Raw genomic sequence first — 25,229 nt, forward strand, 5'->3', positions numbered from 1 at the left:
TTTCGCTGGTGCGCGTCTGTTCGAACCGTATTTTGTTAGCAATTCAATTATTTAATTAATTGTGTGCAAATAAATCGGAAAGTGGTGTAATCTGTTTCCAAGTAGTCTTATACAGCGAACAAAACATTTAGTTACGAATTGAATATTGTGTTTTCAAGTATTCAAGTAAAATTGGTGGAAAATCTGTGGCTACCGCCGGAAATACTATGTAATGGAGGAAATGCAGAGTGAGCGAGGGGTAAGTTTATTGAATTTGATATATACATTGTTGATTTAGTCATAATTATTCAATAATTCTATGATGCTGCGCCTGAGTAGTGTGCTGCATGAAAAGAAACATTTTTGCCCAAATATTCTGAGACGTTCTCCAATGCTTTTTTGCATATTTGTACATATGTATGTACATATGAATGTATATGTATAAAATGAAATGAAAGTGCAAGCAGCTAAAATGGCTCTCGATGTTTGTAATTCAATGTTGTGTTATATATATATAGCTCAAGTTACTAAGGTATTAAGTAAAATGTGCAAACTCCAGTCCTCTCTACGGTATAAATATGTACTTAACCATTCGTGAGATTCCACATAACACCAAAAAGCATATTCGATCTTATACTCAACCGATTCGTGTGGTAAATCGTAACAAAGCGCACATTCTATATATGCTCCTTGTAATGTTATTAAACCATATTAACTACAGCCAAATTATGAATTTCGCCGTACTCACCTTTCAACTTGTATTAAAAAGACTTTCAATTTTGTCAAAGTAAAGTTTATTTCGTGCATAGAATATATATATGTATATAAGCTACGTTACATAAGTGTTTTAAATATATGGACTTGAATATTTTTTTAAACAATAAACTTCCACATTCTTCCTACGCTTCGCTGCTTATTTTCGCCTTTAATTGAAAACACTAAATTAAAGAATGAACATTACAATAATAATATATAATATTATAGCGGGTGGATGAAAATGTAGAGTCTAGTGGTGAGTCACAAAAATTCATTTACTATTTGGGAATATCATGTCCTCATGTGTTTAAGTGTATGCTATGCGGCTACAAGCTTGCGTCTAAAAGTATCATCACGTAACATTTGTCCTATACATATATGTATGTATTGCTGTTTACGCATAATACGCTTGCAATTAGTATTTGTTTATGTTAAAATTTTGCATATATATTAAATATTAATAACTTGCTAAATTGTGCGCAACACGCATTTTACAATTGCTACAATTTTTTGTTTTGATATATTTAAGTGGTTAAAACTAGCGTAGCTAGACATGATATCCGCGGTTGGTTAAGCAGTAGTTAAATGAAAAGTAACTAATAAAATATTGACAAAAATATTTTAGCTGTGTGTATACAAATTGTAACATACTAATGTTCGTGTATATAGTGTTAAATAAGTCTCTAAAGCTTGACTTTTGTTTTTCAAGTATTGCGCATATAGTATGTATGTAGTACATAATATTTTCATTAGAGTTAACTTGTTTATATGTATGTGGAATAATTTTTTGTTTTTGTTTTAAGTTAAGAATAAATGTTGTCAAACTACCAGTAAACTATTAACCCCGTATATGTTTATATACTTAATTTTTCATGCTTTAATTTTGTTGTTTCATCTAAGTGCATTATGAAGAATTGTTGCTTATATATTTTTGTATATTTTTTTTTTTACTTTTGTTATACTTTAACTTTTTTATAAGTGTGAAATGAAAAATAATTAAGTTGCAGATAAAATATATAAGTTTATGCCGAGCTCGAACACGAACTCGTACGACCACCCTCCGTTGACGTTGTTATGGTTGTCGTGCCATTCGCCTTTGGTGATTTGCTTTCATCAACACACTTTAGATTTGCATCGACCTTTTTATTCTTTAATTGTCAATTTTCTGCTGACATAAGGCCGATATCCTCATTGATAGACAATAATTGTTGTATGAAATCCTGATCGTGTATGACATCGGCTAAGGATTTACAGAGTTCGGTGAGCGCCTTCTCTTTCATATTTAACTGCGGTGCCAGTTTGTTCAAATGTTGTTGCACATTATCTGGAATCTATAAATGCAAAATACCAATTGTGTCAATTAATCAATGAAATATAGCATTAGCGTCGTTGTTATACCTTTCCTGGGTTCTTGAAAACATTGAACATGAATTTCACTTTTATGCGTTGATCATTCGGTCCATCATAGAATAGCGTGAAATGCGATTCGTTGCTATTCGGCACAACCGGTAGGTAAATACCCGCAAAGACGCGTCCTTTCGCGTCACGCGACAACAACGAGCGGAAGTTATACGCCAGATTACGACGTACTGTCACATCGATCGCCGTCACATAGGGCTGTTCCACATAGATGAGTGATGATTTGTATGATTGCTCATCGCCGCGTGTTTCACGTTCCATCCATTCGACGAACTTCTTGCTATGCAGACAATAGTTGTAGCAATAGTCACGTTGCAGACGTGGTTCTTTCGACTGTGTAAACCAACCTGAGGAGAATTGAAAAAAAAAAAAATAATTTGTTAATAAATGTGTCTCTCTTGAAGTTAACTACTCGGGCATACCTGTATGTGGGTACATTTGATCGGACATTACGGTAACAGCACGTCCAATATGATAACCGGGATCCAATATCATAACACCTTCACGTCCAGCAATCGAAATCTTCATTGCCACCATAGCGTGTTCTTTTTCTACGTTGGCATGCGGCGAATTCAAACCACCTACTTCATCAGTACTCTCAATGTAGTCACTTTGCGACATGACCTGCTCCTCGCACGAAACCAAATACAAATAGTGTTGTAAGACTGGAAAGATCTCAATGATGCGTGTCATTATCTCCATAGCCAATGAGACACACATGTGATGGCGCCTATTGATGGGCAAGTCATAGAACTGGAAGAACGACTTCAGATCTGAGCGACGTGTACGCTTGAAGGCGCGATAAAAATCTACGAATAGATTAACGGTATCGTAATGTGTCTCCTCGAGCATACGATGTAATTTCGTCTCAATAATCGCATTTAAATCTTCATATTCCCAAACCGAATCGAAATGCAGCACGCCTTTGGTGTGTTCATCATCACAGCCGGCTGCCCAATCAGGCAATGGCAACGGATGTCCCAGTGGCCAGATTCCATTGATTTGATTGAATGCAGTTAAATTGTAGCTATCTTCATCGGCCCACCACTCTTGTTGACCGTGCATTTGGTTGCGCCACCATTTGCGGTGCTGCTCCTCGAGTAGTTTACGTATATTCGAGCAGCGTTCCATTGATGCACACGATGTCACATTATCCACTTTGTCAATGTTTCCAACCGTAACGGATGGGTCAAATGCAATGGCACCGGCCACAACAGCATCCATGTTGTGCTCAACATGATTGATTTTACTGTCAATTGTTGTTGCTGCAACAGCGGTTGCACCTGCAACTGTATCATAACCATTTGTAACGCGTCGTCCACCAGTGTCGTTGTCATCATCCACATGGCTTTCATCAACATCATGGTGGTTGTCCGACGACCACGCCTTGTTGTCCACGTCCACGTTGCATTGCTGCTGTTGGGTGACAACAATTCGTTGGCCGTTGTTGTTGTTTTGTGGTCTATCTTGAACAGGAACGGTGTTCGTAGTCAATCCAACTCGTACCGCACCCGCCGATAGACCGGCATCGGCGCCGGCGCCCACAACAACAGCCGCTTCAACAGCTGTTGTGCTTGCTGCGGCGGCGGCGCCACATCGCACCAGGCTGGCTTCGGCGAGTCAACTTGGCCATTCGGCGCCCCAACGGCCAACCGTTGGCACGTAGCCACTTTCGCAATCATTTAATGAGGTTTCTAGATTAATTTTGGCTGTTGCGTTATTTGTTAATGGAATAGCGGTAGCTGTAGCGGCAGCGGTTGCTGGAGCGGCGTTGGAGGCGGCTGCAGCACCGTTACACGTTGAAAATAGACTATTCCGGCCCTGTGCGCTTTTGAACAGGAGGTCCGGCTCGTCTCCAAAATACGATGGTTGTTTAGAAAGCTCTGTGAAAATTGATAGAAAGCAAATGTTAGTGATGAGGAAATAATGGAATGCATTTAGATTTAGTAAACGGTATGTGGTTTGAGTTTTTGAATTGTTTTGTATAATTGTGGTTGAGACTTTTTGGGTAAGTTAAGGTTTACTTATGAGAGATTTGGAACGATCCGAAAAAAACTGACCATATCGCGCCAACCGATGTTTTTAAGTTCTTAAAACTGTTCTATGAAATATTTTGTGGTTGCTTGGTTTATTTTACGTCGAGTTATCTGTACTTTTTAGCTTAAAATAGTTTGATCATGGGATCTAACATATTATACTCAGACGTAGATCTCTTATCAGTGTTTGCTCATAGACCCGAACGTAAAAATTTACTAAATACTTGTGTATTTTGGTTTTTAACAAATCAAGAATTTTAAGTGCAAAATAATAAATAATACCGACGGAATGGCACTCAGACTTAATTGCTGATAGTGTTCCGTATTACAATTATAATAATTCAAGTATAAAGGAATTCATATGAGTTTCACTTATTAACTGTAAGCTTCATAAATAATAATTAAGCTAAGGCAACTGTGAAATCTCGAAAACCCCTAGGTTTTCTCAAGCACTCTTTGCTATACGAACTTACCGCTCGTCTTTCAGTCTTAACTAACAATTATTTCACAAAACTGTTTATTTGCATGCTTTTATTTACATTTGAAATTGCCATTAGCTGACATTTTTAAATTCCATTTAGCTTACAATAGTGCCTTAATCGCTTCATTACTTCCGTAATGTGACGCGTGAGAGTAAAGCAAAGAGAAATCATACGTTCCCTACCCTATATAATATGCACATTGGATTGGAATGTATGTATGTATATATTATGTATGTAGATGAGGCCATACATTTGAACACATCTGGGAAATTTCAATGACCTCAAATAGCTCTGACGCGCACTGAGATTTCTTAATGTAGATGCATGATGTTTAGCTCGCCGTCGGCCGTTTTCCAATGCGTACAATGTTAGAGATATTCATACAAAGTGAGCATGCTGAGTACTATTGTTTGTTTTTGTATTTGGAAAATTATAAATTTTATTAAATTTTCATACATCTGTGGTAAGTGTTGAGAATAATAGCGGTATTGATATTAATTCTAACAAAATTTCTTGTTAGGATGTGAAATCAATACTAGTTTTTAGTTAATTAATATGTGAGGTTAGAAATCTGTTTATATTTTACAGACAATGAAACATATTTTTGTTTACTTTGTACAATTGACTCATGAACTGTTGACGGAATTCGTTATCTTTCTATATTTATAACAATGCTGACAACAGTACGTCAAAAAAGTGTGTGCCCACGCGTACAAAGTATTTTCGAAGAATTCCAATAATCAATTCTTACTTTTTTTAACGCACTAAATAGTGATGGAAATAGAAATTTGAAGAGTACTTTCAATTTACGTCAGTTCTATAAGCTTAACTATGCTTTTTCGCCACTAACGTATGTACGTCATAAATACATACATATGTATTTGCTTTTTCCAGAATTGCTCGTGAATGTGCGCTTAAAGATTTGTGCATCACACGCTAAATATGTTTTTTTTTTCAACAAAAAAAAAAACTATTGTAATTTAATTTGCGAAAACACACGCTGACGCATGAGCGCTGGAAAAGCAAGAGGAAAATATTTATAAATAATTTAGTCACTAATTGTATGTATCTATGTATGTATGAAAAAATAACTAAACTTTGAACGTTTATTATTCTTCATAGAAACTTAGAAACCTAAAAAACCCATACACATCAGACCGCAGACCTTTGAAGCACACATACATACATACACAGACGATTAATTTATCAAGCGTATATATGTATATTTGTGCATGTGAACAGCGTATGGAGGTCACGTGAAATCGAAATTCGCTGTTTTATTATGCTTCTAAAACAATTGTAAGCATATATTTTCTAACACCCAATACGAGCTATGTCGACTCAAATGTCTTTATTTTGGTTTCTCTTGCTGGCAACTGTTTCGCTGTGTGACCATCGCAAGTGATTGAATCAATTGATTGACTAATGAAAATTATATACATATATATTGGCGGAGGTGTAACTAAATAAAAGCCATATCATTTGTTACTCATTCAACGCGCCTGGTAACACATTTCTCTCTGCGATAATATTTATAGTAATTGCAAATATTGTTGCTCTTCACATAGATACAATAATATACACAGATACATACATATGTACATGACGAGTATCCATGCCAAATCACTAGTTAACTGCTAGTAAAAATATTAGAGAGTCGCGCGATAAAAAAAAAAAAAAAAAACAATTTTAGTTCAAATGAAAATAAACATAGAAACTATAAAAACACAAAACGCCTCGTAAATAACTTTGCACATAAATTTTTATAGTATATATACATACATATGTACATATGGATATGTTTGTATACAGTTTGCCACGTATCATGGTGTTTATTGCAAAAAAATATATAGATGTATTGAACATTTTTCTATTTTAAAATTCATTTTCACTATTTTTATTTTAAACTGAACTATATAAAAATATAAAATTATTATTTTTTTTTTAATTATCAATTTGTCGTTTTAGTAATATTTTTATGTTCCTTTTAACTGCCAGTTTTCACAATTACTCTTTCTATTTTTATATAAAAATGCATGTAAGTTTGGAGCAATTAAAAACAGGCAGTCTTTTAATTAAAATCAATTATTTATTAGTCATAAAAGTAATCGCTTCAAAGCCATTTAATTGATCAAATTTTTCAATTGAACATTGGCCGACAGTGAAATAATAAACCATTGAATGTTGTTTAATTAGTCTCGGGGCCTTTAACGCTCTAACTCTAACACAGCCTTTTGAAAACTACTCGACCGATTCATTTCAAACTTTGAACACATTTTCTTCATATAAAATAACTCTCCCCTACGTTTACCATGAAAATGGCGGAAATTTTAGTCGAAAATAACGGTACAAACTTTAAATTTTTAAATTAAAAAAAATAATCACAGAACTTTGGGGGGACTATTTGTTTAAAATTTAACTAAGTTTTTATGGTTTTTCATTTTCGGATAATTTCCGGCCGAGTTACAGTGAACACCGCAAATTGTTTTATTTTTACGACGTCCTAGGGGAAGCTCTTATGCTCAATAATGTATAGAAGGTTTGTATTAAAATTGCTTAATCGATATTTGAGATAAAAAAAATCACAAAAAAAGTGTTTTTTTTTAACGCTGAAACCCTACCACTCCCTTAATAAAAAGAGATAAAATCGGAAAGAAATGCTTTCAAAATGAAGAAAATATATGCCACGCAGGATATATAAAGGTGTCATGTTTTGAATGCAAATTTTTGAAGAATAGTGTAAAAGATATGTTCAAAAATAACGGGAATTCTAAAATTTCCAATTGTCCAAAAGTCTAATTGTCATGGCTATTTAAAAATCGACTCTTCTTCGACGATTGAAAGAAGTGCTGGCATATGAGCGTAATATCGAGTGGAGACAATTTTGAAGGCGACAGAAATAATGACGACTAAATAAATACTTTCTTTTACTAAAAAACGAAAATTCCCGTTATTGTTTGAACTGTCCTCATTTGTATGATGTAATAATAACATCAGCAAGAATAGTTAGAACGATATCTCGTGACGTTATATCCCACAATCTAACACAAACATATGCATATTTGACACAAAAAGCTGTAAATAACATTGAGTTTTATAATATTTGATAAAATAATCTTTAATAATGGATTGTATATAAATTTTATTCTACAGCGGAAGTTTATTAAGAAAAAAAATGTTTAGACGAACTTGACCTACACATTGACATACATATGTATGTATGTATGTACATATATCTACATACATATGTACGAACGGAAACCACCACTTTCAAAGGAAATTTAAATATTTCTGCATATTTAATACTCAAACCACAAGCCGTAATATACTTTTAGTTTAAGATATCAATCATATGTATACTTTATACATGACTGAAGATCACTAAGCTCGTTAAAGGTCTTTTTAAATCCAACTAGAAAAATTTTTAGTAAAAATTAAATAAACATGTTAATATTTTTAAAAATTATTCGATTAAAAAAATTTAATTTTATAATTTTTAGGAACTTATAATAGAAAATAAATATTTTTTTAATTTTTTTACAGCATAAAGAACAATTCAAAGTACAATTTCGTCAATATTTTCAAAAATTATTGGACTAAAAATTTTATTTAACAAAACTTATTTTTTCTTTTATTTTTTAAAAATTAAAATGTTTTTTTTTTTTAATTTTTGTAATTTTTTTTATTTTTAAGATTTTCATATTATTTTTTATTTTATATATTTGAATATTTTTTTATAATTTAATATTTTTTTATAGTTTTATAATTTTTTTATAGTTTTATATTTTATTTAACATTTTTAAACCATAAAAACGCTTAAAATACCATCAAACTGCAAGCAAACCCAGTCATGTATAAATAATTACATATTCAAATATCTTAAGCACAATCTCTAAACTCTATGTGACACAATTCCACTTACCCATACAACGGCCAAAGCCCGGATAAATTAAATTCTTTGTTTCTTCAGATTGTTGTTTGTGTTCACCGTTAAGACGCAACAATTCTATATTGTTTATTTCTTGTACAGAAAACGTGATTAAATTAATTATAAAAGTTTGTTTTTGCTCTTTTCAACGCGCTAAACGCACGTTTCTCGACACACGATCGAATGCAACTGATCGACGCTACAAGCGTTTAGCTGTCTATATATAATATAAGAGCGTGAGAGTATGCACGGTAGGTAGTCTACAAGATTTATGTGACTGGAAGTCTCTGGCTTCACTTAAGTCTTTTTGCTTTTTGCCTTTTCCACTTATTTGATTCCAATGACTCACTTGTTTGTTTACTATGTGAAACTTGTTTTTTGTTGTGTTTTCAGTAATTTTTTTAATTGCACGTGATTTGTTTTTTTTTGTTTGAATTTTTGCTTTGGAACTTTTTTGTGTTTTTTTTTTGTTATATTTTTTAATATTTTATTACACAAAGCACGAAATTAACCGAAACGAATTGAAAACAAAGAAATTAAAACGTAAAACGAAACTGATACAATTTTCGAAAAACGAAACGGAAACGAAAAAACAACACCCTTTACTTTTGTTGGTGTTGTTCTAATTGCTGCTGTTGTTGTTGTTTGACACACACTAGTATTTTTTTATTGGTTACCTGCTTTTTTGCCTGTTTATATCAGGTCAGAGTTTGTGTGTATTGGCGAATTATTCGACATCGGAAAACGGTTTTCTTTGCACCGTTCAGCACAGGAAAATTCAAATCGATCCAAATTACTTTGGGGTTAACGCTTGTTTGTTGTTGTTGAGTGTCACTCTCTGGGGGCTTGCTGTTGGTGCTCCTTTTGTTTGTAGCTCAATGCACTGTGATCCTTTTTGATTTGGTAGTTATCCGCTCAAAAGTCAAAAGACGACTGAATTCTTGGCAATTTGCTATGCACATTAAATGACGATCAGCAGACGTACGATCTGCGCGCATATATATAGAGCCGATGTTCGGCGAGTGGCGTGAATGCCAGCTATCAAAGCAATGTCTGGCTGGCTGTCTGTCTGTTTGTATGTATGCACTAATGTACAACTAATGTCTCGCTTTGATTATTAGCACAATATTTTTATTTTTTTTCTTATTTTATATATATTATTTTTTTCTTTTTTGTTGTTGGTATGTCTATTGTGTTTCTCTTTTGCGCTTTGTCGTTACCACAGTCACATATATTTATATATTTCTATATGTAATAGTTATGTGGTGCGATAACAAAAGTTTGCTTTTCAAAATTTATTATATTTGTTGTTGTTGTTGTTTTACTGTGTTTTGTATACAGCAGCATTCACCGTCGTTTGTGTTTTGTGCCTTTGAAGGTCTTCGCCGCTGACGTCTCTCTACAGCCCAATTTATGGCTTTACTGTACGCTAGTTTGTAACGTCGATTTACGACAGTTAGCCAGCTGTCAGCGGTGACAGCGGCGGGGTAAAAAGCGGCACAGTTATGCGGAGTGGAAGGCCTGTCGCACACAGGTAATTCAATGACAAGAAGTATTTCGCACAAAATATGTGGACAGACACACACACATATATAACTTCAGTTTTCTTTTTATTTGTAAATCTTTATTGCGTCGTAAACAGCTGACTGACTGCCTGACTTGACTTGAAAATGGTCTGCTAATAGGCGCAGCGCTGCTTGGAGTCGCAATTGCTTGGTTTGCACTCCAAATGCCTCGCGCTTTCCAGCTGCTGACGTAGTGAAGTACGAAAAAAAAATTATTTTTTATTGTTTTTGGAATTTTTTGCTGTTTGTTTACTTCACTTTACGTACATACGTAAGCGCTTGTTAGTTTATCTTTATTTTTTTATTTTTTATCTATTGTTCACCTGTTTTAGCGCTTTTAATGTTTATTACCTGATTTCACTATTTACTTTCCGTTTTTATCTTTATGTTTATTTTTAGAATTCGTTAGGAATGTTTTTGTTGACAAGTGGTTTCTTTTTCGCGTTTGCTTTCTCGCTGTTTGCCGAATTTTCCACGAGTTGTGAAATTACCAAATTTTTTGTTTTTGTTTATGTTTGCTTACTAAGTAATATCTCGAAATTCGTTGTTAATTCCAGTTAATACACAAAATGTTTGAAATTGTTGTTGTTTTTCTTTTGTTTCAAAATTCAAATAATTTTTATTTCGAAAATATTTTTTTAATTAAATTAATAAATTTCCTCACTTTTTACAAGTCGTTAAATTGTCCGTCCCAACGTCACTGCCGCGCACTGTAAAAAATAAAAAATAAATACATTATTGAAAAATATACTCAAACTTCTATTAAATACATTAGTAACTTAGTATGTTTGAAATTTAGTATATTATATATAAATATATGCATATAAAATAATATTAGGTCTACAACAATTTCCCGCAAATGTCGAGAATTCGGCTCAAAAAGTCACATTTTCAGTTGAGAATAAGTTTGGGATGCAAAAAGATCTCTACAAATATTTTTGGGTTAATGATGAGCCCAAGATCCATATAAAAAAATCGATTTAATCGACCGGTGCTTGACCCTAGAGATATCTATTGGAAAACGGCGGAAACAAAGTTGTAGATTTTTTTTTCTAGACTGTATACGTAATTTTATTTATTCGGTAACACATGGGATGGAGATTCCTTACGAGAAATATACATTTTTGCTGAAGAATCTTTTTATATAACATTACTAGCAGACCCGGCCACACGTTTTTGTGACTAAAGTATACATTAAATTAGTAAATCTTTCAATGCAGAGAAAAAATTCTTACGCATAAAGACGAAACCGTTATAGCCAATAAATTTTAAAATGATTGATAGGCATTATTGTAGATCTGTATTAAGAGTAAATCATTATAATTTGTAAAACTTTGATTTTTTTAATCGTATATTGGAAAAAGTCACATATGACCAAATTTATCTTGGCTTTGGTGACGATATTGATTACCTTCTTCACAGCAAGTCTTGTTCTTTTGCAAAGTTTTATGTTGATTTATGTTACGCAGCATGACGACAACTCACACTACTTTTAATTGCAAGTGAGTGGGGATATTCCAACAATTTAAAATAGTCTGTGGGATAATTGAATACGTCATCCTGGTTTGTAGCTGTGTCAACTCTCCTTTAACGAAATTCTAAATTGTCGCATTAAGATCAAAGAGATCCTTGTTTTTTTACCACCAATATGGGTCATTCAATCAGCCATTTATGTTTATTATATTATGGTTTCATGTCAGGAAAAACACGATGAATAAGCTCCTCTTTCGAGGCCATGAAGTGACAGAAGCCCGTTAAAAATGTTCTTAATCCATCGAGGTGTCAACTGCGTCGCTACCATTTTCAACTATTTCTACAATCGCAGTATGATATTGTTCGAAAAACACTCGTATGTTATTTGATTAAAAGATTGGCGATTCTTTATGTGTCGCCACAAATTAGATTATTTTAGGAATGTGATTAGTACGTCAGCAACAGTTGAACCAGGAATAGTCTGGCGGAAATCACTTGCCAACAGAATCATGGCTTCACCAAAAATATTTTCGTTGTCGCGTAAATCTTTTAAAGTCCTGTGCAGTACCTCCAGCGACTTGAATATCTGGAAAATCTTCTTTATAGCTCTTTTTTTTGGCGATTTTGCAGACTGGTGTTTCGTTGATTTGCAATTTAGGAGTAATTTCAAAAACGAATTGCCGTTTGTCTGCCTACTAACAGGTGCCAAGTTGCCCCTATTTCCATTATAACTGAGTGTTGAAAATGAGTGAAATCGGTTCAGGAATTACCTCGATCTTCATTACTATATACATATGCTGATTTTCGTTATTCTATTGGACTTTATTTCAAATTCTGTGTAATAAAATTACATCAATAAATTGCGAGAGTATAAAATGTTCGGTTGCCTTTCCCTACTTGTTACAAATTGTTTTGGGCTATCGACACAGCCTTATACAATTGAACAATGATAAAAATATTTTAACAAAGCAACAATGACAATTTTCAAAATATTATTATTTTTTGTTTTGTTTTTTTTTTTTATAATTTTGTTGTCAATTCAAATAAACTCATCTTCTTGTTATCTTCCTCATAATTTTTCGATATATACTTACTTTCTAATCCTTCCCTGACTTTCCATAAATATTTCAAAACTAAAATTAGCCAGATCGGTTTGGCCCTTCTCGACTTTTTTCGAGACTAACGACACAAATTGTTTGTATGTGTGATTAGAAAATTGTGAATTTAAGATTTTTTCAAGCAATTTTTCTCTCCGTAAGAACCATCCCGGTACCTCTTAAAAAATTCTAAACAAAGAATTTGCGCAATCGGTTCAGCCGTTCTCGAGTTATGCGCTTCGCAACACATTTTGCGATTCATTTTTATATTATAGAAGATGGGACAAAATCGATTTTTTTTCTGGATATTGAACAAAACTAAGTTTTTCCGGGAGCTTGAACATATGTAAGTATGAATGGTATTCTCCGATTTTCGAGGTTAGCCACCAAAATCGAAATATTTTGTTTCGAAATTGGTAAAAGTGTGTTTTTTTAATAATTCATTAATTAACAATAATTATTAACTTGGAAAATCTGTAGTTAAACTTTTTTTACTTATGTATGTCTCAATCTTCCGGAAAAAATTAGTCTGGTCCAATACACAGCCGAATGTTGTACAGTGTAATGATACCCTTTGTTTATAATAAAGTATTTCTCAGGTCAGTATACTCTACATAAATATTTATCAGCCTTTTTGAGACAATAGGAGTAGGCGGTAGGTAGGAAATTTTTTTTTTTCGTGGAAGCATCTAATTTATTTATATTTAATCAATATTTCAAGCTTCCCATTAAAAAAATATTATAAGCAATAATTTTTTTTTTTTGTTTAAATCCCAACTATTTCTGCTTGTAATGTTTGTTTAAATTAAGTGCGCAATTCGCTATCTGTGAGGGCCCATTTCCGTTCGCATGTCTGTAGACATAAATAGTACATACAAATGTACAAGTTTCAAATAATATTTATTATACAGCCGACAAAAATTAGAAAAGGAATATAAAACATATATATACGATGGCGGCTTGACACAACAGGGACTGTATGAAATGAATAATACATCCTTATTTTGTCAAGTAATTGTTTACAAAATGCAAATAATACAAAATAATCAACTTTGACATGAAATTTTATTAAGTTAGTACGTTTCTTTTAAAAAACTAATGAATCTCCAGTAAAATCATTTTGAGTTCAAACATTTTCTAGGTGTCAGTTATGTAACTTTCAAACAAACTAAATATTCAAATAGTCAAGAACCTTTCGAAATACTCTCGTGACTTTGTATAAACATATTCATATAGTACTCATTTTGTATTTTAATATAGGGTGGGCGAAAAGTGGATTCACATTAGAATTGGTAGCTGTTTTTAACAGTAGTCATTCCGACTACTTTGGGACGAAGCGGTTACGATTTGGGACGACGCGGTTACGAAAAGTACTAGCTGCCAATGACTACAAAGACTGCCTAACAACATAGATCTGACTCCAACTGATTTTTTTCTGATAGAATATCAAAAAAGTAAAGCTTTGTGCAACAAAACAGTGAATCTCAAGAAATTTTTAGAGCTACTTTTTTATAAACAGTTTTTACCTAATTTTTATCTGCGTTTTGCAAGTAAAACCCATCTTGTTTCCACCCTATACATAAATGTGTTCCTCTGTGTTCATAGGCCTACATTTTTGTTTGTGCTAAGATATCATTTACATATAAACAAAACGCGTTGTTGTTGTAAAAATTAACCACATTGTAGTTATATTTTCAATGTTTGCTATTGTTATTGTTGTTAGTGTCAATGGCGCTGCAGAATATGCATCTACTCTACTCTACATATGACTTGTCAAGCTGTTTACGTCAAATTGTGCATTTTATCGCACATACTTATCTATTATTTTCAAAAAAAAAAAAATACTACAAATAAGCACAATTACAAACAAGAATTTATTGCAAATTACACAAATAAAAGATTTAATAAATAAAATAAAATAAATAACGTACTTATACATGCATAAGTAAAACTATAACTAGCGAGTCTAAAATCATTAAATTTTTCAAATCTATTTTTAGAAAACATAATTCGCAAATATATTTGCTAAAGTTAAAGGTAATTGAGCGTAAATATAGGTAGACATTCCATTCAATTTGAAATTTGGTTAAATGAGCTACTTTATGATTATACCAGTTTACATGTTTTATGCCAGTTGTATGTTCGATTCGCTACTTTTCATACATTTGCAAATGGAGAATAGTCTCCTGTATATCTGTAGCTATTAATATACTTACGAGTATATAGTACATACCTGTATGTAAATAAATATAAATAATTAAAATATTTTTTTTTTTACAGTTTCCCTAGACATCTTGACAACGCCAGCTGTATGGCATAGAAAAATCTTGAATAATTTCGATTTGGCATCAGCTTTCGCTTTTATTATTTTACTCTTTCGTAATAATGTGGCACTTAAATGTAAACAAGTACTGGCTATTTATGTTGAATATTATTGCATTTGTAGATATGTATTTGAACTAATGCATGACATTCTTAAATTGAATGTGAATTATTCGAGAAAAAGGTGGGAACAGACCTTACTTTTAACAACAAATTGCCAAATTGTGTTGAAAAATAACGGGAATTTCGTTATGATGTTCGTGAAGCAATGCCCTGGCCTCTATAATCGTCCGCCATAACTCTGGCGTGACACTTTTTTCCCTTTATAAAAATAAATAGACCCCGAAAGGACCGCCGTTTTACAAGCATCGCTGCTGAGCCAAAGACTATCCAAAAAATTGAGTTTGAGAAGTGTTTCAACGGTTGGAAGAAGCGCTGGCATATTTGCATAATATCGAACTGGGACTTTTTTGAAGGTGATAACATTAATGATAAATTCTCGTTATTTTTCGAACGTAATTTAAAATATTATATGAAAGCCTCCAATACCCCAATTTTGCAACATTCGTTTTCATTTCGCGAAACCATATTTTTATGCAAACAGATCTCTACAAATATTTTGTTGGGTTAATGTTGACACAAATGTCCAAAATCGATATAAAACGATTTAATCGACCAGTGCTTGATCCTAGAGACATCTATTGGAAAACGGAAAGCAAAGTTGTAGACCTAATAAACTAATCTGATCGATATATTCTTAATCTAGCTATTAAAGTAAATCTAATGTTTTCTCGGTCGTGGGATCTATGAATCACCTTTAGATTAACATCATGAAACATAACTACTACATAAGTATCATAAATCGAAGAATAACTTTAAAAGACTTGTGTTCATAATCACATTGGAAGTAAACACGGAAACTATTCCGCAATTGTAGCATGTAGAACAAACACAAGCGTACAACCACACAATCTTCACGTGACATATACTCTCAATAATATGGCACTCAATAATATGGAAACTATTGCGCACTCAACTATAATAACCATAACGATAACTTTAATGACTTTAGTGAAAATGTTTCTCCACATATTAAGCTCAATGCATGACCATATGTCTAATGCATTTGTGACATTTACGGCACCGACCAACGACAAGTGTTACAATATTGACATTACCAACGTCATACAGTTATTGCCAACGGTGTGCTTTCAACCACCAACCACTTTCGAACCAACAGCTGTTGTGGCATTTTACGCCCACAGTCATAAAACAATTTGTGTTCAATGAAATTGATATTGAAAGGTTCGAGCAACCATGCCAAAGGGCCCAAAGGCTATAACTGAGTACCAAGTAATTTCAGCAATTTCTTTAATGAGTGCAACTAAGCGGACATACTTAGGCACTTTGTATGTAAGTGCATAGAATTTCCCTATAACAACAACCACTACGAACAAAATTTTACACCGCAAACTCAGAAAATGTCAATATTGAATTAACTTTATTGCCTTTATTAAGTATAATGTAGTCATGCATATGTATGTATGTGTATATTGTTGTTATAAGTGTGCCTGCTGTTATCATCATGCTGACAGTGTCTGTCAACATTTTTTGGTGTTTTTGTAGTGCAAAAATTTTCCACTCAGATTAATTTAATTAACCGACATTTGAGCTGAAATGTTTATGACACATTGTCACAGAGTATGACAGATTTTAAGCATAAACATACTTACACATATGACTAGCATTTACCGTTCAATAAACATACCGCATACTATGTAAAATGGTTACTTACAGCAAATTATATTTATTATAGCTGCTATGTAACCTAACCTCATTATTTTTAAATTGTAAGTGTCCACTAAGCGCTAAAACGACCGATTTTACTTCCTTCCGGAAAACATTGACGAAATCGGCTGTTGTTGTAGTGTCCAAATATACTTTCCGAAATGCTGCCAAGTTGACAGTTCTTGGCCGGAAATTTGAGTTCGTTCCAGTTACTGAAATCCGTCCATGACCTCACTCGGCTCTCAAAAGTGGTGTGTTCATAAAATAACGGGAATTGCAAAATTTAAATTTTTATTTATTATGTTTTCTGGTAAGATTAGATTTTCGTTTGTGAAAAGATCACACTTCGTTGCTTATTCGTTTATTCTTGTCTAAAAACTATACTGTACTACTGTACTGTTCGTACAACATGACCTAGACAGCGTAGCCGCTGTCTTTTTATTCGCTGAACTATGTCAATGTCGTCGTATAAATCGTACAGCTCATCGTTCCATCGTCTGCGGTATTCGCCGTTGCCAATGTTCAGAGGACCATAAATCTTACGCAAAACCTTTTTCTCGAAAACCCCAAGAGTGGTGTCATCGGATGTTGTCATCGTCCACGCTTCGGCGCCATACATTTTGATTTTTGTTCGTCGAGAGAGGACTTTACTTTGCAATTGCCTACTCAGTCCAAAGTAACACCTGTTGGCAAGAGTGATTCTGCGTTGGATTTCAAGGCTGACATTGTTGGTGTTGTTAACGCTGGTACTATCTACTACTTCAAAGGTATGACTGTCAGACGCGAGTGCGCTCACTATTTGTTTAATGACAGGAGATATTTCGTCTTGTCCTCATTCACCACCAGACCCATACGCTTCGCTTCATTATCTAGTCTGAAAAAAGCAGAACAAACGGCTCGGTTGCTGTTTCCGATGATAGCCAGCAGCTGTACACTCTTGTAGAAGATTGTACCTTCTCTATTTAGCTCTGCAGCTCGTATTATTTTTTCCAGCAATAGATTGAAGAAGTCGCACGATAGTGAGTCACCCTGTCTGAAGCCTCGTTTGGTATCGAACGGCTCGGAGAGGTCCTTCCCGATCCTGACGGAGCTTTTTGTGTTGCTCAACATCAGTTTACATAGCCGTATTAGTTTTGCAGGGATACCAAATTCAGACATCGCGGCATAAAGGCAGCTCCTTTTTGTGCTTTAAAATCGATAAAAAGATGGTGAGTATCGATTCTTCTCTCTCGGGTCTTTTCCAAGATTTGGCGCATGGTGAATATCTGGTCCATTGTCGATTTTCCAGGTCTAAAGCCACACTGATAAGGTCCAATCAGTTCGTTGGCGGTGGGCTTTAGAATTTCACACAATACACTCCAAATATAAAGAGAACCTAATAAGGACCGTCGTTTTACAAGCATACGAGGAAGAAATCGCTGAAAGAGCCAAAGGCTATCCCAAAAATCGAGTATGAGAAGTGTTTCGACGATTGGAAGCTAAGCTGGCATACGCGTATATTATCGAATGGGGACTATAATTATATTTTGAAAATTCCCATTATTTTTTGAACACATCGTATTGTGTCCCAAAACTTTAATAAATAATTATTTTATTCTGTTCTCACTGTTTTGACAATAGACGCAGCCTGCTCCAGATACTGTTTTACATTTCGTTTTTCGATTTTTTGATTGCAATGACTAGAAAATATCAAGAGTAAGCGGATTTCCGTTCCTAAAAAGATATTTTAATAAACAAATCTAATGTGACTTATATAAAAATATATGATGATCTAATGCTTCAACACAAAATTTCATCTCTGCTAATAATATGAAAGGCCCCGTTTAGACCTGTTTAGATCAGCTAGAATTGAGCCCGCGTCGAGGTTATCTACTTGTATAATAAAGTTATCTTGAATAAATTTCTTTATACATACATATGTACGTACTCGTATATTTCAATGGAAATTTTAAAATTATTAAATTCCACCTAAATGATATTATTATGAATACATCAAAGCAAAAAATAAATATTTATTATTAACTTTGTCTCGTGTATATATTTAAAAACAACGCAGTCTAGCAGCTGATAAGAGATTTACACACGCTTAAGTTTGCTTAAACTCAAAATAGTGTAATACTTATCTAGAACTAGACTAGAACTTGAAAAAGGGCATACATTTCACTAGAAATTGCGCATTAACTTTAACGTCTATAAACAACTTAATGTAAAAAGAAAACAAAAAAAAGTCGAAAAGCCATTAAACGTGTTCTAATCATAACTTCAACGAAATTAGCGTAAACACCAAATTGATAAAAGCATTAACAAAAAAGAAATGCATAAGCATTTCACGGCTATTTAACATATTTGAGGCTGGTTTTTGCGCATTTGAGTTTTAGCTTATTACGAGCTGTATTTTTACCACCAAAATCAGCTGTTGCTCGTAATTACTAAGATTTAATTGGCGTCTAATGCACGCTTATCTTAGTAATTATGTTTATATTTAATAATAAACAAATCATAAATATTGATAACAATTTTTGAAAAATAAAAAAAAAAGTTTTTAACACAAAAATATTTATTTTCTGCATATTTCTCTACATTTTTCAAAAATAAAAATAAATAAAATCTTAGAAAGATTATGCTAATGTATAGTAAATACTATGTATATAAACATTAATTGTGTGTAGACATAATTAATTAGCGAACGGAAGTTAAGTAGTTAAGTTGAGTTGTGGGCGACAACCACACGCTTTGGATATTTCCAGATATTTCGCCAATATTATTTATGCTTCTTTCCGCAATTGGCAATTATGTATTTGCATTGCAAATATATTTCTAATTTATTTGTGTATTATGCTGTTGCATTTTCATGTTTCAAGATCAAAGTTTTGTATTATAAGCTATTAATCTACTTCTTTTAGACCTTGAGCTAATCACATACATATTTATGCTATATGCAATTTACTTGGAATGCAAGATATTGTTTTATATTTTTTATTAAAGAAAAATATTTTGTTCAAATGCATATACAGGCTATAGACCTGAGAACTATAACAGACAGAGCATACGAGAACTGTGTGTTCAAAAAATAACAGGAATTTTAAAATTTTAAAATTTTCAAAAGTTCAATTGTCGATTATTTCTTCACTCTTCGTTATAGCCAAATTAATTGATCAATTAAAATTTTGTTTGAAAAACCAATTTTTGCCCTTCACACTGCCGGCTACTTCATATCCGATCAGCTGTTATACATTTTTGTTTTGGTTGGTAAATTTCATCAGTAAATCGATCTTTAAGAGCATTTTAATCGAGCAGAGCCCGGTTAATTGATCAATTAGCTCCTGTGTGAAAAGCCTATTACTTGTTCCTGAATTCTTGACTACATATTCGTTAGCCAGGACTCCGTGTGACTTTATCGTATTTCCAAAAATAAAGATAACCTGAAAGGACCGTAATTTTACAAGCATACAAGAAATCACTGAGAGCGCCAAACAAAGGCTATCCCAAAAATCAGTGTTTCGACGATTGGAAGAAGTGCTGGCATAGGTGCGTAATAATGAACCACCATTTTTTTCCAAAAAACGAAGATTCCCGTTATTTTTTGAACACACCTCGTATGTTTTCTGTACAAAGTTCTTCCAATTACTTCCTTATTTGTTCCTACTTTAGGAAAAACAGTTGGCTTTGAGCATTTACTAGATATTAGTCAAAAATATTTCTAGTTTTATAATATGTTCTTTTTTTCAAAGCCTTGGAAGATAAGCTATCTTAAATCCATGGTATATTTGTATATATTTTTCATAAAATAAACACTTGTACGACTTGAGTGGATTTTCTATTGAAAAGCGATAAGTTCCGAGTGCTAGTCTGAGTTGTTTTTAATCTTCTATCCAAAGTACTTAAAACTTTTATGTTATAGAGGTTCTCTAGTATGGATGACTTTAGACCAATAATCATTAAAAAAAACTTCAGATATAATGCTTAAAGCAAACATATTTTCTTTGAGAAAGGAATTAATACAAATCTCTCTCTCGCAATTTATTCTATCCAAATATGCCCCTTCGAAGTGCGATCCTTTATTCCAAATTTTACTGTTATAACTTTATTTATGGCTTAATTATGACACTTTATGTGTTTTTGGTTTTCGCCATTTTGTGGGCGTGGCAGTGGACCAATTTTGCCCACTTTCGAAAGCAACGCTCTCACGGTCCCAAGGAACATGTGTTCCAAGTATCATCAAGATATCTCAATTTTTACTCAACTTATCGCTTGCACGGACGGACAGACATCCGGATTTCAAATTCACTTGTCATCCTGATCATTTATATATATAAAACCCCATATCTAACTCTTTTATTTCTTGGTGACACAAACAACCGTTATGTGAACAAAACTATAATACTCTCCTTAGCAACTTTTATTGCGAGAGTATAAAAATACAGTAACACTAAACCCAATAAGAGTTGCCAGATGTCATTTTAGAACCATAAATGTTCAAATTCCATATCAAGAGTATTAAACTCTACGAAACAATGAATATCAAAATTCGGCACCCCTTGGCAGTGCTTTGAGGTCAAATATCGCATGCACAGTCGTGTAATAAACACATGCACATACTTGAGCAAACCAATTGTGTTGGTGTTGCTCGTTAAGGCACTCAAAATTGGCGCTAACTGTGCCACTGACGTCCTTGCGGTATAAATAGAAGTGGGTGGATGGGAGCTCAACGACATATGTACATATGTATGTATGTACACACACGCGCATGGGTAGATCTTGAGTAGGTGTTAGCACATGCGGGAAAACGTGCCACAAATGAAATGCTCAGTTACTTCGAATTTGTTGTTGCCTTTTATTCATGTTGAAATTTAACGATTTTGGCTATAAATAACATGAATGAGATTGAATGACAATACTCCCACCGCCATCCATGTTTACATTTGCGTTTAATATAAGTTGCGTAGGCAGTTAGACAAAAGGAATGTTTGGATTTGGAAAAACATACGTCAATGACAAAATGTTTGAGACAATAGCTTGAAGTGAAAGGGCAAAAGTGCAGGATAAATATAATTGAACTTGGTATATGGAATGCGTTAACAATATTAGAAAAATTATTTCTGATTATTATATCCCGATGTTTTTGAAATTCGTATGGGGTTCGAATAAGATATGACAGCTTTTTTAAATGAATGTATTGGAAACGTTCAAAGAGTCTAATTGCATTGTGAACTCAAGTATTTGACGTATTATGTTAGGTTAGGTCAAGGGGTAGATCTCTGTAAATTCTCTCTCTCTGCAACTGCAGAAAGTCTCACTTAGGCAGCTTCGACTGTCCTTTGTGAGACCCAAATACTCCGCCATGACCCTCATGAATAGACATAGCGCTTGGATTCTATTATAAAGTTCTTAAGTCGGCTAATGTCGATTCGAGTCACGTCGCTGGTTTTATCCTTAATCTGCTGAATGCGTTACATTGAAGGAGGAAGTGCTTGGGTCGTTTTCCTCCAAGCAGCTTAAGTAACTCTGACTTGAGCCCTAATCTCACATTACCAAGCATACCAATGATTGCGGCGAGATGAGCCTTCCTAAGCGATAGCAATTGGACAGAAAGACCTCGCAACTGCACAGGCGCTGGTTGTTGTTCAGCGTTTGGCGGGCTCCCTCGAAGTCAGTGGGTCCAGCGCTGTAGCGCAAGTAGACCACCCGCTCCGATTAGACATATTGGTTAGATAAAATATTGAGAAAGATCTTGGAATTCCTAGCAGAACATTTCAGCATCCCTTATAGAGCGATTTAACAAATTTTCAATTATACTTTTATACTCTACAAATGTTGCTAAAGAGAGTATTATAGTTTTGTTCACATAACGGTTGTTTGTAACACCCAAAACTAAATGAGTTAGTAGATATAGGGTTATATATACCAAAGTGATCAGGGTGAAGAGTGGAGTTCAAATCCGAATGTCTGTCTTTCCTTCCGTCCATCTGTGCAAGCTGTCACTTGAGTAAAAATTAAGATATCTTGATGAAACTTGACACACTTATTTCTTGGCACCATAGGAAGGCACCATATTTGGACGTAATTTTTTTTTAGAAGTGGACGTGGCCCCGCCCCCTACTAAGTTTTTTGTACATATCTCGCAAACCAATAGAGCTATATAAACCAAACTTTCTGCAGTCGTTTTTTTTAGCCACTTCCTAATACAGTCCAAAAATTAAAGAAATTGGATCATAGCCACGCCCACCTCCCATACAAAGGTTAGGTTGAAAATTACTAAAAGTGGGTTAACTCTCTAAGGAAAAACGTCAGAAACACTAAATTTCACATAAGAAATGGCAGATGAAAGCTGCACTCAGATTTTTTTATAAAACGGAAAATGTTCGTGGGGTCGCCCACTTATGGGTCAAAAACCATATCTCAGGAACTACTCGACCGATTTCAATGACACTTGGTTTGTAATAGTTTCCTTACATCCCAATGATATGTTGTGAAAATGGGCCAAATCGCTTCACAACCACGCCTACTTCCTATATACCAGAACTTTGAAGACGATCTGAATCGTTTACATTACAATGTATAAAATAAGCACTAGCGAAGATATCTTTGAGAACTTTGCACAAATACTATGTTTATAGTGTGGCAGCCCCATTCTAAAAATCGCCGAAATCGGACCATAGGTTTTTAAGGCCCCATATATCGAACACGAGGACCTCGGCGCTTCTATCCTAATATTAGGGTTTCCAACTTTCAATGGACTTTATACAATATATGTGGGTCAAATTGTGTATTATATAATATTAATTATGTTAAATAAATAAATTGCGAGGGTATAAAATGTTCGGTTACACCCGAACTTAGCCCTTCCTTACTTGTTAATTATATTTTTTTGTTAAAAAACACCTTCCAGGCTTCGTCCCTACAGGAGTCGGGTCTACGTAACTAGAATTGAGCTGAATTTTCATCCGCGCAAAGAATATCAACTCGGCAGCATTCCTCAAATTTTTTTGTGAAATGTGTTTTGCTACAAAAACAACAACAACAACGTTCTAAATACAATACCGAGTGAATTTTTTTTTCCACGAAATGTAACAGATCATCGCGGTTCAACTAGATTTTGTGTCTAATGACTCTTGTAATTTCATCAAACTTCTCAGTACCGAATTGAAATCTCAGTGCCTAATTCTTTCCTTGGTAGCTGCTTTCTCAATTTGATCCTATATCCAAAGTTCACTAAGTTGTCACGTTACGCTGTTTTCACCGAGTCTGCGTTTCTGTCGGATTCACGGTCCGAATTATGTAGAATCATGTAACTGCATGCTCACAACTAATAAAACACACATAATCAAGTAGTGAATGAATGCAATACCACTATAAAAATACAACAAAAATTCACATTTCCTTTTTGGCAACGAACAAACGACCTGTTATAGTGGAATTGAACTGAAGCCACACTATTTGAAAATCCTTGATGTCACAGCAGAGTGCAACCATAACGCAAGAAATAAAAGTGGATCATTGCCAAACAATAACTCGCATACAAAATACAACTACAACAACGGGTACAGGCAAGCCAAATAAAGGATATAATTTCATAAGTTCCCATACAAACGGACATACAGACATACATATAAAAGTAGTGCCGCGTGCAAGCAATTGACGTCAGCAACACAAATTAAAGCTTAACGCTTAGCTATGGAAAATTCCCAACATTGTCATTGGCTCAACTAGAGGCGAATTCCTTGTAAAGGATAATTGTAGCATATTTGAACGAAAGCAGGTGCTTTTGATACTAATATAAGGAGAATAAAAACACTACGAGTTGAAGAGATTGGGATTGGTGAGTGACTTCAGCCAGAAATGTTAAATATTTGCATTAATAAAATGTGCATTTTTATATAAATATGTATACATTACATACGTGAGATTATATTATTTTGACTTCCGTTGAATTGATGAACAAAATAATTTATTTTTTATTTCTACAAATTGTTGTACCAACAATAATTTATGCGATTTTAGTCATTTACAACAAACATGCAAAAAATAATCGCAAAAACCACAAACGAAATCAATGAACCTGAAATGAGTATAACGACTGCGACGCCAGGTGCCAGAGCAATAGCCAATGGCAATATTATAATATAATAGAAATTTATTGCTTACATAAATGTCAAATGTATAAATAAGAGGGCACTTGAAGTGCTCAATAACAGCCAAACCAACTACGATACACTTAAAAGGCACCCACAACAAACGCACACACACACACAAACAATTATATTACACCCCACACACACACACTAGTAAAATCGTTATAAATTCTCTTCTTCTTCTTCTTCTTCCTCTACAATTTCATTTTGGCCATCACGTGCCACTAATCGTAAATATTTTTGTAAACAAAT

The 25,229-nt window shown here is 33.7% G+C and overlaps 1 protein-coding gene across 1 annotated transcript; it reads right to left on the reverse strand.

Annotated features, from left to right (window-relative positions):
• Nucleotides 1-756: 756 nt before the first annotated feature.
• LOC105210259 (uncharacterized) lies at nucleotides 757-9,590 on the reverse strand. Its single transcript, XM_029039128.2, has 4 exons — nucleotides 8,595-9,590; nucleotides 2,577-4,037; nucleotides 2,134-2,501; nucleotides 757-2,066 (listed from the first exon to the last, which is right to left on the reverse strand). The coding sequence occupies exons 2-4, from the start codon at nucleotides 3,376-3,378 to the stop codon at nucleotides 1,893-1,895; spliced, it is 1,344 nt and encodes a 447-aa protein (XP_028894961.1). The 5' UTR covers nucleotides 3,379-4,037; nucleotides 8,595-9,590; the 3' UTR covers nucleotides 757-1,892.
• Between the last annotated feature and the right edge of the window lie 15,639 nt (nucleotides 9,591-25,229).

Source organism: Zeugodacus cucurbitae, chromosome 6, assembly GCF_028554725.1.
Source record: "Zeugodacus cucurbitae isolate PBARC_wt_2022May chromosome 6, idZeuCucr1.2, whole genome shotgun sequence".
NCBI classification, from domain to species: domain Eukaryota; kingdom Metazoa; phylum Arthropoda; class Insecta; order Diptera; family Tephritidae; genus Zeugodacus; species Zeugodacus cucurbitae.